Below are 17,349 nucleotides of genomic sequence, written 5' to 3'. Positions count from 1 at the left end.
TTTATTTCTCCCTCGTGAGAGTTTTGTTTGTATTTTGTTGGTTTTTTGTTTCAATAAAACACCTTTCATTGCCATATTGCATCTTTGGCCCTCCCTCAAATATGTTGTGACACACAGCGGCGAGAGGAAACTTACAAACAACACAAAACACTCAGATAAAAGAGACACCACTGACTATACTGCAGTTCACCATCTGATTAATACTGCTGTTTATTTACCGTTTCCCCTTTACTGTCACACAGACAGACATTATATAGACACACAGACAGATAGACAGACATGTGATGATGGCAGCTCTAACACAGCTCATGTACTGTAGAGTTTATAACAGCTTATATAGAGTTCATGCTCACTTTACCTTCGGAAGAAACGACTGTGAGTGAGCAAGACCAGGAGAAATAAAGACAAAACAAGCACAGGCAAATAATAGGGTTAGAAAAATACATTTCACACAGGAAACGGTGTTGAAAACAGAGAAGGTTAAAAGGCCAATGCTTCATCTTTTATAAAAAAAATAAATAATTTAATCTAGTTGTTATGATCCGTATTCAAAAAACGTATATTTGGAAAGTGAATTTTGGGCAAATTGCATCAATTGGCAGATATAAAAACATACAAACTTCAGTCTTCCTGTCATGGGATTAAATTTATAATGTTAAGATTTGAGCAAATCATTCACCATTTCCTGTGTGAGTTATAAATGTATCATGTTATTTACATGTGTATCATGAGGGACTAAAATCAAAAGCTATATGTGTTCTGTTAATATAGCTTTGCATTAATAAATACATGCATTTATACCATGGTCTAATGCGTGCGTTAAAACTGTATATTACATGGCGCTGTGGAATACTCGATTCTGATTGGTCAACGGCGCCATCTAGTGGTCTGGTATCTCTGAGTAACAACCGCACATACAGGAATTTAGACGTATCAGACCTGTCATTGCGAGTCATCTTTCTTACTTTTCGGATCTCTACAAGTAAGCTAATAAAATCATTTAAACTCCAATTAATGTTTCACGTCTATTTGTTTATTTATTGGGCAAGTAGTCTTGTATGGAAGTCCTGAACTGTTTTGGAGCCTCACACTGTGTTTTCAGTTTTAAATACTGTTTAAAGGCATGACTCGTGTTAACGTTGCCCAAATCAATGAACTCAATAGCGCTTCGGCGCTGTGTCGAGTTAAAGGAAGATGCTTGAGGAAACAGTGTAGGCTTTCTATTCAAACATCGTCCAGCTGTCTAGTTGTTCATCGGCCTGTGAAATTCTCAAGGATATGCATTGTTACTCAGCCTACTACAACGAGAGGCGTCGAAATGGCCAAAGACATCTATCATCAGCCAACAATTTAAAAAAGCACATTATCAATAGCAGCACCCATATTCCCGGTGGTGAATGCCATCAAACAACTAGAAATAACTCCCGTTGTTACACTTGACAACGACTGTCATATGAAACATATGTAACCTGGGGTATATTCATTTAATTGTGGGATTTCATGTATTAGTAAACTCTCACACATTATATATGTTCATTCCTTGATTAAAATTAGCAAAACATTCTTGTTAGTGTATTATACAACTATAAATCAACAGATCAGGTACCACAGTTGTCATCTGTCACCTTGTAAGATTTCATGCCTACTGATAGTGGCACCTGGTGGCCAAGGTTGGTACCGCATGCTAATTGTTAGCTAGCAAGCAAAAAAATCAATAAATAAATAAATCTCTCATGTGTTGCCTCTTCAGCAGAAAAAATAGAGGAAAAAACAAAATTTTTTGAGAGAGAGAAAAATAAAAGATTTGTAAGACATAGGCTCAGGAAGTGAACTTTTGTTTTCATAGCGTGGTTCATTGTCTTGTAATAAGCTGGATAATGAGCAGCAGACAGTCATTTTCACAAAGTAAACCAACAGAACTCAGTAATTTATTTTTTCTCATATAAGTACATAATTTCAACACAAATCAACATTTCATGGTAATTTATTTATTTATTTGGTAAGTAGCCGTGTAATAAGCTAGATTGTAAAATAAACCCTGACAGGGTGATTAGGATAAGGTCTTGTACTGTGTCACCCTGAAGGGATTTATTTTGCAATAACAACCGGCTGACTGTACATCATCCCTTACATAATGCACAGGTAGTTGAAGTCAGTTTTAATCACTGTTGTATATTAAAGTGCCTACTCTGCTGTCCTCCGTAATGAGACATTGTGAGATTTTTATGCCTGTTTAAACGACTTCGGAATGCAAATTTAGTATAACAAGTCTGATGAATAACAGAGCTGGGATTAACCGGTCTGTAACATCACAAAACACAACATCACGAAGTCATGCAATGGCTTTTTACTGAGTCCGACGTGGAGATAATTAAGAATGCACCTGCACTTTCTTCTAACACACCTCTAGGGCTTGTAAGGAAGGTATGGTTTGACATTCTGCTATGTTTTGCACAGAGGGGGAGAGAAGGAAACCGGGACCTATCAAATGTGTCTTTCATTGTCCAGCAAGACGATCTGAATAGTAAAATGATAAATCTCATCTAATATTTGTTGTGCTGCTCAGCATGTGCCACACTCACCCACTAGAGGGCGCCATTTGATCACACATAGCTGACTGCAGAGTATGCGAGCGGAGTGGAGCGAGTTGTAGCGCCACTCAAATATTCGCTCAAATGCGATCGCTCAACTCCAACGCTCAAGTTCAAAAGTCATCGCTCTTGAGTGCTTTTGAGCGAGAGCGATGTTGGAGCAGAGTGGCATGAAATGAGAAAGAAATTAGACATATAAAAACAAAAAAATACTTGTCATATTGGCATACGACCTAATATTTCATGGTGCAAATAACAACTGCACAAACAATGCCTTGATGTACACTACTTTAAAAATAAAATAGTTTTGTTCTCTCTGCCCTATATGGACGTGGTTATTTTATATGGGATGCTGGGTAATGTAACAGCCTAATTACCAGAGCTTCTCACTGATTTTAGTCCCATGCTAATTGTTCATGTTAGACTTTTTGAGGGCTACGCATTCTCGCGCCGGAAAAGATAATAGATAATACCTATTATTCTTATCCCATGCGGATTAACATGTTGGTAAAAAGCCAGTGAATCTGCACTGTCCAGCCTGTGAACCCTTTAACTCATTGTTTCTAAAGTTCACCAAGTGTCTGAAGTGGATTTTAGTCATTGAGAAGACACCAGAAAATGTAAGACACGCTTCAAAACTTCATCTAACGCTGGCTGTTGCGTTTGGACTGATGCATGTAAAACAAACGAGCATGATTTATTTTGATTAGGAAACTTAGAAAAGGACACAAGTGCTAATTATACCATATCCATGTCTCAAAGGTCAAAGTCTGCAGGAGTTTTGGATGTTTTTCCCCTCATCATGCGCCACTTTTACTACTATCACGTTTGTAACAAAGAGATGTCACATTCGCAACGCCAGTTTCTCCTCGTTAATGTGAAAATGACAAAGAATAGAAATTAAATATGACATGTTCTTAGGAGTGCCAACCCTTCTACATTATGCGGCTATTATTATTTCTAGATTGTGCATTTAAATGAATGGTTTTTACAGTGTGTGGTCTCCAAAAAACTAATGTCCATTTTTCCAATTATTCGTACAGCTTTTTATTTAATTTATTCCAATAAATATGATATTATCGCACTGCTTTGTCTCTGTTTCTGATTTAGAATGGGCAGAACCCAAGATTTAACGACCCGTAGATAAAGTTAACTGTTATTTTTAATTCTTCCAGTCGAAATTTGCACTGCAAAAATCACTGACGGCTTTAACTAATCAATACTGGCAAGTGACCATGGTATAAGTGGGATAAACTACGGCTAGGTGTGCGTTAAAAGATTTCAAAGCACTTCACGTAGGGTCGGTTCTTCGCCTCCACTTCATGCATTGAAATAGTTTAATGCACACCTACATTAGCCGTGGATTAACCCTTACTTACAGTAATCAAGATCAGTAAAAGTATATTATTAGTATCATTAGGAAAAAATTAGTTTTGCTATGAAAACAAACCTGAAAGTGATGAAACAATGAAGGAGAAGTTTGTTTTCCCCTCTGTCTGAGGATATTAATCATTAAAGGTAAGGTGTGTAATTTCTGCATCACACAAAACTGAAATCGGTATGTTTGAGTGCCGCTACTGGGTCAGACATAACAATACTGGCTCAACCATTGGATGCTTTACATTTGTGCAATTTGTTTCAGTGCCATTAATGGTGCAGAAATGACACATGTTCACTTTTAATATGGGTTTGCAGCATGTGTGAGTGTATTTATGACATTCATTGTTAGTGGACGGTTTGTAGTGTGAGCCAATGTGCATTTAAGAGGGAAAAATTAAAACTGAATTATAATAGAGAGAGAGAGAGACTTCTTCATGCTAATATGAAACTTTAATCTCTGAGTCTGTCTGATTATTCTATCAGCTGCACATCTGTGAATATTCTGAACACAATAAACATTAATCTGACTGTTTTACCTTTGCCAGTTTGGTTTTACTGTCACCGGTGAGAAAGGACAGATTATTAATTTCATTCTGAACAACAAAGTTCTGCTCTTCCCTTTTGAAATTCTGCAGGAGACAGACAGAGACAAAAAGAGAAAAAGGTGAGGCTATTATTGCCGATATTATTTTGCATGATCAAGTGCTAAAGGATATATATAAAAGTTTTCCTCTTGCATTTGGCCTGAATTTAAAGCTAAATGTGTTAATCTACATTAGTGAAGGATTTACTCTGGGTAACACTTTCATTCCAGCAGCATTACTGTCGACCCAAAACATGAACTCTTAAAGTGATTTTGTGACACTGGCTGCTCTTTGATCTGTGTGCAATTAAAATACTACAAAGCACTCAATAATTACTTTCTCTAGACTATGAGATTAAAGACACTGTTTTTAAACGAGCCTCACACACTGCTGACGGTCTTGACTCTGAAAGCACAAAATCTTACGTGTGATTTGCACCACAGGATGAAAATCTCTGCCACCATCCTGAAGAGTTCGTTTGAATCGGCGTCGGGTTCCTTCAGCCAACGAGACCTAAAAATGATGGAACAGCAAGTCAACTAAAATAAAATAATGGTGATGGCGTAGTGGGCTAAAGCACATAAGTGGTAATCAGAAGATTGCTGGTTCGATCCCCACAGTCACCACCATTGTGTCCTTGAGCAAGGCACTTAACTCCAGGTTGCTCCAGGGGGATTGTCCCTGTAATAAGTGCACTGTAAGTCGCTTTGGATAAAAGCGTCTGCCAAATGCATAAATGTAAAATGTAAATGTAATTCGCCTCACTATGTGCCATCTTTAATAACTTTCTAGGATACAGGCTATATCATTAGAATAGTGTTAAAATAGATTTTTAAGGGATGTTTGTTAAATTAACCCTTTAAGCTCTGAATGTGTTTTTAAAAATGTCCTGTTTCAGAGGCCTACACAAAATGTAAGGCCCATAACTCCACAAAAAAAAAAAAGGATAAAAAGAATTTATAATAGTGTCCAAAAATATCTCAAAACAAATAAAACATAATAATTGTACATAAGAACTAATTACACATGCAAACACAACAATGACTAAAGGTTTGCATAGCATGCAGACATGATTTTAGTAATGAGATTTCACAGAATGAGTTTCATTCTGTGTCATTTGAGTCATCATTGAGTCTGTGTCATGTATTTGGTGCCATCTCCTGGTGGTCATATGTAACATTGTGCTTCATGTGGATTATCTAATGATCTATACATCAGATTATCTTGTGTATGGGCTTGTTTGAAAGATAATCACCTCCTCTAAGTAATGCTATGTGATATTTTATATTCCGTTTATATTTCCTGAAGTTATAAGCGAAAATGCGGCATATAAGCAACACTAACATAATTGTCAAAGACATATATCTTAGCTATTACTTGCTATATTTTTGTCTGTGAGTAAAACAAATAGGCTGGTTGTATTCTACTCTTTGAGAGCTTTCCAACAACATATGACACATAGATATTAGATCAGTTTGATGTTTTTACTGATTGTAATAATATGTTCAGTGCAATTTGTTTTATAAATTATCAAACTGGAACACTTGTGATTTATCTGTAAATTTCAAAGCACTTGTTCAGTTTTGGTCATAATGTCTACATGCATTGGAAAGTAGAGCTTATAAGCATAATTTAATATGACAATTTATATGACAATTAATCGTGAAAGCCCTGAATGAGACAATTAATCGTCATAGCCTTAAAACAGACAGTTAATCGCTATAATCGCAATAATTTTTTTGACAATTAATCGTCAGCCAAATTTCATTATCGTGACAGCCCTACTTGTGATTTTCACCAGGTGGACAATAAAATGGGCAAAAAATCTCACAGACTTTTATAGGGACCTGGGTGCTCTTTTGATTTGAGCCAGTAAGCACAGGTTTCATCTATCTTGTCATTAAAGGCTCTCAGATATTAAATAATTTCCAGATATACACCTCTATCAGCGTTAATTTCTTTCATTATATATTCATGTTACCTGTTGTTGTCTACGTAGCGGATAAGCATCGGATAGAATGCGTACAGATCTCTGCACAGCACCGCAAACTCATCGAGAATGAGAAGCTCCGCCTCCTGGGTGTCGCCTTTGCCATCGGCTTTCAGAAGCTCCTCCTCCATCACCACTTTCACCGTCTTCTTCTTCAGTTTCTCCAGTGTGGGTAGGAAGTGAGTCTTCAGCAGGTCTGCTCGTGCTTTACTGATGATCGGCTGAGCATAAACTACAACAAACACAATGTCACATCATTAATTAATTTACAGGCTAAATACTAATTTGCATACTAGCTATACTAAATAGTATGTGAGATTAGAATTAGTGTTTTAACATGAGTCACACTTAATGCCTGAATGTCACTGCATTAGATCGATGTTATTTATTTTACAGTAGGTCAGCCGATATATCAGCTTTGCTAATTTATCGGTACCGATAGATCAGGAACTATCGGTTTTCGGAAGAAATTAACAGCGACAGTTTTTGTCCCCTGCAGTGATCTGGAGTACAACTGCAGTCTCTGGAGGTGAAATGTAAAACAATCACTCACACATCGTGGGGGAGTTAATTAATTTCTGCCGAAAACCGATAGTTCCAAATTTATCGGCACTGATAAATTGGCAAAACCGATATTTCGGCTGACCAACTGTAAAAAAGTAAATCACTTGCTGCCGAGCATGAAAATCATCCATATATTGGCTCATCATCCTCATCTCCTCTTCCTCTCTGACACTCAAGGGTGCTCTCACCCGCTCCACGTGTTATGTAGCACCGCACATGTAGCATTGCTGTTGCCGTTTTCACTTTTAGGAGTAAAGAACAGACCTCTGTTTGATTGGTGAATGTCACTAAAGCGCAGCTTCCACATGTCTGCTTATTTTGCGCTATGCAATAACACGGTGAACCTCGTTATAGTCAATTAATGCTCATCATTGGCAGGATAACAGGGTCTTCACTGATCCTGGAAACTTTCATCTCGATCCAGAGCAATTTGTGAAAAAATATACAAAATGCACACCTAATGAACAGAACAGTGATTGTGTATAAGAAATAGATCATTCAGCAAAAAATGTTTGCAAAACACTATGTAATTATGTAGTTAATTATGTTGAATATTTAAGAAAATATCTTTAAATATTTCCAGCGAGGTAAATTACAAATGTTTATAAAGTTATGCACAAATATAATGAAGTTACAATGATGAGCAGCACTAGGTCATATTTCAGCACTTTACACATGGACAGCGACTCTCTTAAATAGCACTTAAAATGCATCCTCGCATGCTCATTTTAAGTGCAGGTTTGGGAAGTGCATGTAAAAAATAACGAACGTTTGTAAAATCGCTTGTAGAAAATGCTCTTAACTGCTAAGATCAATCGTTATTGGGAAAAGGGGCCCACCTTAGATATTGTTATAGGCAAAATCCAATATCTGCCGTCCTCTGCTGTATTTTACAGAAAGGTAGCACATGCACACTTAAATAAAAAAATAAAAAATTGAGAACAAGAAGTTTGTTAGGTTTGAAATGCTAACACAATAAATCTAGTGTTGCAAATGAAGACACGTTGTGTTAATTATTAGTGGAATGCCAATTGCAAGTAGTGTAAATCAACAAATACGCCTGATTTACGGTATCAAAAACCTTTAATATCGTGCGACCCTGCGTCCACTTGCGTGGACGTTGTATTTTGGCTTCGCTATATGCAACGCATAATTAAAATGAATAAAAACCGACTGAATACTGTTCACAAGACTCTAGACTGTCATTTACATGTTAAACTTTTGCCACACCAAGTCACATGACACAACAACATGACGTCAATTTCTGTGAAGTGCTCCTACGGATGCAGCGCCAACAAAAGTGCCTCTAGTAAGAAATCTCTATGTTTTTTCATTGAAACCTGTTTGGGTGTAAAGAGGACAGTTTCTAGTTTCGTCTGATATGTCGCTTTAAAAAATCCGTTCATTTTTTGCCCGCCAGCGTGCGGATAATATGTGGACACTGGCACCACATTTCCTCAAAAGTAGAAAAAAACATCTATCTCTAATACATCTGTGGGTCATTTCGCTTCATTTTAATATACACTGTTATACTTAATTTTGTTATCACTGTACAATACGGTTCTATTCATTAACATTAATAAATGCATTCCTATATTTACTGTATTATCACACTGAGAATGAGTTCATCCAAAAGCTGAAATAATGTTGCTTTCAGAGGCTTTATATGGAGTTAGGATGAAAATAAGGTGCATTTCAAACTGTTCTGAGACCAGTGCAGACAGACAGCACACTGGAGGTTAAGTCATTCACTAAATAGGGAGCAAGGGAGCATCCTATAGCTCTCTATGCAGTTAAGTGCATTCACTCCTAAAATCTGATCAAAAGTTCAGTTTCAGGCTGCAGATGATGTTTGGATCACTCAACATGTTTGACAGACATGAGACAATGATAATCAGTACATAGATTCACAATTTATAATGTATCATTTTATTTTAACATGGTTGACAGTGATTGGATGATGCTGGACATTACTTTAAATCAGAATTAATTATGATAATTTCTGATGTCTCAAAAACATGAATAATAAACACTCCTGGAAACATCATAAACTATTTGATTAACAAATCTGACTTTTTATAGTTTGGTATTATTTAAAATTTCATACATTTTCAGGAAAACTATTTACGCTAGAATTGTTTTTATTTATTTATTTTTTGCTTCTTTATTAGGTGCTACTAATTACAAGTCAAAAAAGGGAAATGGAAAATGCAAACAGCAGTCACACTCGGGTCTCAGGAGGTTAATGTTATTTTCCATCTTTTATGCCACCTGTCGCTGACAGTCACACAGCTCACCTGCGATGCGTTTCATCCAGGATGCCTCGTCGATGCCCAGATTACTGTTGAGGATCTTTAAGATGTTCCCGAGGATGACACTCAGATGTTCAGACGTGACGGTGGTGCTACAGACGGCGGCGCTCTCACAGCGGTTCTCTGGTCCACGCTCCCACCAGTACGACAGATAGTTACACAGCATGGGCAGCACCACCTCAATGACGTGCGGCATCTCAGTGTATCTAGCGCCCGACTCTGACATGTCATTAATGTCCTTCATCAAACCATCCAGACGAGGCATATCAGGACACATCTCATCCACACACTCCGGCATTCCTAGAACTGATCAGAGACGAGTAAAATACAAAAACTAGTTGTGGTATCAAAAAGCCACAAGAAGCCATGTGTTACAGTGATTTTACCATGGTTAAGGGATGTTGTTAGGCACAACATCAAGCAAACAAAACCCTGCAACTTGGTAAAATCACTGTAATGCATGATGCTTGTAAATGCAGGTAAACACTGCCTCAAAATCTAGACAATGTGGTCACATGACGGCACTAATCAAGTCCTGATTAAGTAAACACTTAAATAAAGGTGTGTTACTCACTGGCTCGTTCACGAGATGTCTTGGTGTTGAACACAGAACAGGTGTTGTGTTTGTTCAACTGCGGTTCTAAAAACGCCACGGGCATCGCACCCGCAAGAGTCGCCAAACACTCGCCCAACGCTGGAAGCTGCCTACAGGACACACACACAGAAAAGACCACATTTCAAACATGTTCTTTATCTTTTGAGATCTGTATATCTGCAGTTTTATATATATATATATATATATAAAGACTGTCCACACAGCTCACCTCTCCACATAGATATTTTTTCCCGTCCCCAGCGAGTACAAACTGGTCAGGATTCGATAACACGACACCTGGACATCATCCACTGACAAAACACAATCATTAAGGTTTCTAATATTTATGACAAAAAAATTAAAACAGGGTCTAACATTTAAGACACTCCTGAAACACCGGCAGCACACACTTCTGAGGAGTCTTTTTGACTGGGACGTGGAAGTTAAAAGGTCAAGTTCACGCTCTAGGGTATCAATACATCCCAATGGTAACACTTCTTTTTTGTTTTGTTTTTCAGCGATACTTATTTGCTATTACTGCCGAGATCTTTATTACATTAATATTAACTGGCATTAAATATTGGCAAGATTTTAGAAAGGCCACATTACCTACAATAGTAGCCTGAAACATGACATTTATTAACATTCACTAAAAAGCCTGTGAGGCCCAGGTAAGGACCTCTTTTAAACTAGGGTTTGGGAACACCCAGGGGGCCACATGGCAGTGCTAGGGGTTCCGCAGAAAATCAAAGAGAGTAAAAAAAAAATTAAAGTGTAAAAATGTAGGGGAAAAAGCTTGACAATACCAAATTTTACATTATTACTGTTTCATTCTGCTTTGAAGACTGGTTGAAAATCATGAGATTAATCATGATTATTTTATTCTATTGAAAGCCATAGTTTTTAACTGTAAGAACTAACGTGTAAATACAAAATATATATATATATATTTTTTTTGGAGATAATATTTAAAAAAAAAAAAAAAGAAAAAAAGAAATCTAGTTTAAAACACGTATAAAGTTCTTTGAAATTTCATTTTTGTGTCCAATTTGGTTTGAAAAATTAAAAACATTTAGAGCATTTAAAAAAAAAAAAATTACAAAATATTTATTTAATGATTTAAAAAATATCATGTGGTACTAAAATGCTTTTCTTGCATCTTGAATATATGAGAGTATAAACAACTTAATCATTCATTTCAAAAAAGTTTTTTTATTTTTTATTTATTAAAGTATTATTATTATTTTTTTTTTTTACAAATATCTGATTAAAGTTTTTTTTTTTTTTTTTTTTTTTTTTTAAATGTCAGTTTTTCTCATTTACACCATATGATCTGAACAAAATGTGCCTTTTCTTAAAAATGTCCAAATATCAGATTTTTTTTTAAAACTCCACACACAGTAATGAGGGTCTAAAGGGCTCCTCTCTGTTTTATGGTTTTTGTCAACATAATCAAAATGCCAACCTATATGTTGGTTATACCAAAACAACTGTTTTGCTGCTTTAAAAAAAATAAAAATAAATAAAAAATAAAATAATAATAATAAAAGATTATTCTGCATTACTTATGCCAATATTTAGTTATTAATTATTATTTTTTTGAATTTCAGTATTTAATTAAAAAAATTTTTTTTTTACTGTCTCTGGACGGTTACACCACAAATACAAATATAAAAATGACTTTAAACTTAGAAAATGAAAATATTCTCATCATAGAAGGGATGTATATTCAAGTCCTTGTTTTGAGTGAATTGCATTTTTAATGCATGTTTGAATATTTTATATTTAAAAAAAAAATTAGCATCACATCATTGACCCAGATATTATTAGGCCCTTTTGGCTTTAGTAAATCCAATTATTATTTATTTTCGCTTACATGCTATCTATATAATATCATGCATACTATTTATCTCACACAGTAAAATTGAGTCTTTATACAAGAAAATATAAATCTGCTTTTTTATTATTGGAGGGTGGTCCCTCGCAAGAATATCATCATATTTGGCATCGAAAAGTTTGAAAACTCCTGGCTTTGGTGACAGGAGGTCTTTGAGAAATTACAGACATGTTCTGTATTTAAAACGATGTGTATTGTGAAAAGCGCTATGGAAATAAAAACAACTTGACAACTGAATGTGTTGTGATTCAGTAGAGACTCACACAGCAGGTCTGATCCAAACTGATGTTCAGTGATGTGTTCAAACAGTGCCGTGAGGATGGGCAGCAGAGCGACGGTCGTGTAGTTGATGTTCTGTGACACTCCCTTCATCTGACTGCGAGAGTGAGTGAACTTCCCCAGCTTCAGGTTCTCCAGGGTCTTCTCCAGATCTTCAGCGGCATTCTCAAAGAACGTCCTCAAACCGGCTTTAACCAGCTCAGAAGCGGACTTCATAACCGTCCTGTGAGAGACACATGAGATCTGTGTATCTGATTCTCCTCTTAAAGGGATAGTTCACCCAGAAATGCTCATTCTCTCATCATTTACTCACCTTTATGTCATCTCAAACTCGTATAACTCCCTTTCTTCTGCTGAACACAAACAAAGATATTTTGATGGAAATATGAGGTGTTTTTGTCCATACAATGTAAGTCAATGGGGTCCAAAATTTTCAAGTTCTACAAGGGCATCATAAAGGTAATCTATATGACTCCAGTGGTTTAATTCATGTCTTCTGAAGCAATACGGTCAGTGTTGGGTGAGAAACTTACCAAAAACTCCTTTTTTTTCATTATAAATCTATTTGGTGCATGATTTAACCTTTAAGCTCTGAAGGTGTTTTTAAGACTCCTGTTTAAGTGGAATACCCAAAATTAAGTAAAAGACCCAAAAAAGTCTTGTTTTTCTTATTTTTGTAAATAAGATGGCTCCGAAAAACTGCTTTTGAAAATGTTTGAAATTTTGAAAAATTTTGTTGATACGACAAAGCAATCAAAAGTTATAGCATTACAAAAATAATTTATAATAGTGTCCAAAAACATCTCCAAACAAATAAAACATAATAATTGTACATAAGAACTAATTACACATGCAAACACAACAATGACTAAAGGTTTGCATAGCATGCAGACATGATTTTAGTAATGAGATTTCACAGAATGAGTTTCATTCTGTGTCATTTGAGTCATCATTGAGTCTGTGTCATGTATTTGGCGCCATCTCCTGGTGGCCATATGTAACATTGTGCTTCATGTGGATTATCTAATGATCTATGGATCTGATTATCTTGTGTGTGGACTCGTTTGAAAGATAATCACCTCTAAATAATGGTGTTATTTCATATTTTATGTTCCTCTTATTTTCCATAAAATTATAACAGATAACGCAGCATATAAGCAAAACACAACAGACTTGTCAAAGACATATATTTAGCTATTACTCGCTATATTTTTGTCTGTGAGTAAAACAAATAGGCTGGTTGTATTCTACTCTTTAAGAGCTTTCCAACAACATATGACACATGGATATTTGATCAGTCTGATGTTTTTACTTATGCAATTTATTGCAATTTTTTAATTTTTTTATAAATTATTAAAACGGAACACTTCTGATTTGTCTGTAAATTTCAAAGCACTTGTTCAGTTTTGGTCATAATGTCTACATGTATTGGAAAGTAGAGCTTCTAAGCTTTCAAATGATACCTATTTTGTGTTGATCAAGACTGTAGTTATTAATATTTTAACTATTGTTTTTTCTCGTGGGCCCATCAGAGTTTAAACGGTTAAACCTCGAATGCACTTCATCTTGACACATGTGCAAAGTGGTGACACATGTGCAAAGTGATGTACATGCTTCAGAAGACATCAATTAAACTAATGGAGTCGTATGGATTACCTTTATGATTCCTTTATGTCTTTTTGGAGCTTGAAAGTGTTGGACCCAATTGATTTGCATTGTATGGACAAAAACACCTCATATCTCCAAAACATCTCTGTGTATCGCAGAAGAATTAAAGTCATATGAGTTTGAGATAAAGGTGAGTAAATGAAGAGAGAATTATCATTTTTGAGTGAACTATTCCTTGACTTCATTCCTGGTAATTCATTACTCTTAATTTAAATAGATACTAGAGCTGTTATCTATTCCAGTGTGTCTTGCAGGATATTAATGTAAAAGTGGTTAATTAGGTCTCAAGTGAAGGTAAACACAAAATACTACAGGGTTCCCAAACATTTTGACAACATTTTCTAGTTGTTTGTGAAAATTGGATTCTGAATTAAAAATTCATTTTATAGAGCTTGTGCTCATAAAGGGCCAATGAAGTATTAAAAAAAACATAACTGGGGGCCTGGGTAGCTCAGTGGTAAAATACGCTGGCTACCACCCCTGGAGTTCGCTAGTTCGCTAGTTCGAATCCCAGGGCGTGCTGAGTGACTCCAGCCAGGTCTCCTAAGCAACTTTGGTTCCAGGTCTTGGAACCAAATTGGCCCGGTTGCTAGGGAGGGTAGAGTCACATGGGGTAACCTCCTCGTGGTCGCTATAATGTGGTTTGTTCTCGGTGGGTCGCATGGTGAATTGAGCGTGGTTGCCGCGGTGGATGGCGTGAAGCCTCCACACGCGCTATGTCTCTGTGGCAACGCGCTCAACAAGCCACGTGATAAGATGCACGGGTTGACTCTCTCAGACGCGGAGGCAACTGGGATTCGTCCTCCGCCACCCGGACTGAGGCAAATCACTACGCCACCACGAGCACTTAGAGCGCATTGGGAATTGGGCATTCCAAATTGGGAGAAAAAGGAGAAAAAAAAAAAAATCACAAAAAAAAAAAAAAAAACATAACTGGAAAAAAAAAGTCTATCCATAACAGAAATGTGTATGACTTATCAATGACTTTTTCAGGCCTGTAAATCTCAATTTGAAATGACTGTTGGAACCCTGTTATTACAGTAGATTTATATTAAAGTTCAAATGTTAACATGAAACGAGCTCATGATACCTGGTGTCCAGTGTGTGTGCGAGAATATGCAGACAGCTGACAATAGTGGTGGAGTCACTTCCTGCAAACACACACACCAAAACTGAATGAACATCTGACAGACCAGGATATCTGAACATTTAAGACATTTTAAGCCTTTTTAATGCCAATTTTCTAAACGATTTAATTTTTTTAGTCAATAAATGGCAAGGTCAACACGTCAAGTTGAACTCTAATGCCTTTTATCAATATTTTACATTTCACAGATTGCCTTGAAGGTTAATCTTTGGACTAAACCAATCGTTGCAAAGATAAAATAATTGAGTTAAACAATCCCAATTTTTCACTTAACCCCTTTAGACCCAGTGTCCACATGCATGGACATTACGTTTTAGCTTCGCTATAGGCTATGCATAATTTAATTAAATTTAAACGGACTGATCTCAGTTCAGGAGACTATAGACTGTTATTAACAGGTTAAACTTTCGATGCACGGAGTCATGTGACAAAACAACATGGCGCTGACCACAGCGGAGTTTGTCTTTGGGAGAAACGTCAACAAAACTACATCTGGTAAAAAACCTAATTAAGTTTTTACACTGAAACCTGTTTGAGTCAAAAGATTAGAGTCTCTAGTTTCATCAGATATGCCATTTTAAACATTTCAGCAAATTATCATGAAACAGCACACTGTTAAACACAATGACCACATTCGTGGACTGTATGCTCCTTTATTCACTGTCTGTACATTATCACAATGAGAATTAATGGATTCATCCAAACACTGAAAAATGTGTCTTTCAGGGGCTTTATATGGAGTTAGGATGAAAATAAGGTGCATTTCAAACTGGTCTGAGACCAGTGCAGACAGACAGCACACTGGAGGTTAAGTCATTCACTAAATAGGGAGCAAGGGAGCATCCTATAGCTCTCTATGCAGTTAAGTGCATTCACTCCTAAAATCTGATCAAAAGTTCAGTTTCAGGCTGCAGATGATGTTTGGATCACTCAACATGTTTGACAGACATGTGACAATGATAATCAGTACATAGATTCAGAATTTATAATGTATCATTTTATTTTAACATGATTGACAGTGATTGGATGATGCTGGACATTACTTTAAATCAGAATTAATTATGCTAATTTCTGATGTAATGTCTGTAACATCTCAAAAACATGAATAATCAACACTCCTGCAAACATAAGAAACTATTTGATTAAAAACAAAAAATTTTTTTTATAGTTTGATATTATTTAAAATTTCACAACTAAGTCCCGCTGTCCACATATAGTATGAGGACATACATTTTACCAATTTTTTTTTTTTTTTTTTTTTTGCATGTTTCTTAGGGGCTACTAGTTACAAATCAAAAATGGAAATATAAATTCACACAACAGTTATGCTCTGGTCTCAGGAGGTTATTAAGTTTATGGAAGAATAATATTTATTTGCATTTTTTATATGCAACAATATATGAATACATAGAAATAAATGATTGTTCTTTGAATATATGTTCATTTACATGAACCGTCTGAACGAACCTGATTCACTAGAATGACTCGCACGTTCTAACGCTACATGTGTGAGAGAGAGGACAGGAGAGCACGTCTGATTATTCCCTCAGCTCGCTCTGCTGTAAATACATGTGCAAATATTAAAAACAGCAATTTAGCGCTTGGTCGTGCAATATCGCTACTTGTTGGACACTTTTTTAACCAATGCAAAGGCTTTACAAGGTGCAATATTTGTATTTATTTTTTTAAATACAACACAGTATGTTGCACGCTCAAAAGCAGATTATTGATCATGCACAAAAAAAATGAGTCTGATTGCCAATGACACAGTTAAAGGTGACTGATGGAATTTAATTAGCATAATTGCAGCACCGCATCTTTACCTCAAAACCCCTTAAATCTCAGCAGCATCGTCTCTTGTCTTTCCGTCAACATATTTAAGACATTTTCTATGTTGTTTAAGATATTTAATTTTGAAGACTGAATTTAAGACTTACACAAACAGACAGATTCAGAGAGTGAAGAGAGAAGGACACACAATGATCATCTTACCAAAGAGAGAAATCCTGTGTCTAACCAGAGCGGCCAGCTTACAGAACAGACTGACAGACGGACAGAAGAACAGAGAACAAATGAAGAAGAAGAAAAAGAATCAGTGAAAGAGAGAAAGAGAGAATAATATGCTCTCATATCTGAAGCAGCGAAGAATTACAGCAGCACTTCATCTTGTATTCAGAGATCACACTCTTTTTATAATTTGATGGGGTTTGATTTGATATAAATATTCAATATCACTAATCAAGTATATTAATAATTAAAAACTCACAGCTGTTGAACATCTTTCTCTGAACAAACTAATTTCTGTAGGTTATACTCATAAAGACACACTTGTGCATATAACA

At 36.0% G+C, this 17,349-nt stretch overlaps 1 protein-coding gene across 1 annotated transcript in view; it reads right to left on the bottom strand.

The window, feature by feature from the left end:
• The window catches only part of LOC127455157 (ryanodine receptor 3-like), a 201,482-nt gene that overhangs the window by 44,707 nt on the left and 139,426 nt on the right, over window positions 1-17,349 (bottom strand). The window contains exons 62-71 of the mRNA XM_051722783.1: window positions 17,000-17,049; window positions 14,951-15,011; window positions 12,177-12,415; window positions 10,246-10,327; window positions 9,996-10,126; window positions 9,407-9,727; window positions 6,537-6,777; window positions 4,981-5,068; window positions 4,508-4,600; window positions 359-373 (exon numbers count right to left, since the gene is read on the bottom strand). Coding sequence (XP_051578743.1) covers window positions 359-373; window positions 4,508-4,600; window positions 4,981-5,068; window positions 6,537-6,777; window positions 9,407-9,727; window positions 9,996-10,126; window positions 10,246-10,327; window positions 12,177-12,415; window positions 14,951-15,011; window positions 17,000-17,049 — 1,321 coding nt within the window. The remainder of the gene's footprint in view (window positions 1-358; window positions 374-4,507; window positions 4,601-4,980; window positions 5,069-6,536; window positions 6,778-9,406; window positions 9,728-9,995; window positions 10,127-10,245; window positions 10,328-12,176; window positions 12,416-14,950; window positions 15,012-16,999; window positions 17,050-17,349) is intronic.

This window comes from Myxocyprinus asiaticus, chromosome 17, assembly GCF_019703515.2.
Source record: "Myxocyprinus asiaticus isolate MX2 ecotype Aquarium Trade chromosome 17, UBuf_Myxa_2, whole genome shotgun sequence".
Taxonomy (NCBI): domain Eukaryota; kingdom Metazoa; phylum Chordata; class Actinopteri; order Cypriniformes; family Catostomidae; genus Myxocyprinus; species Myxocyprinus asiaticus.
Note: the sequence above shows the minus strand (reverse complement) of the source record. Positions and strands in the feature narration are given on the sequence as shown.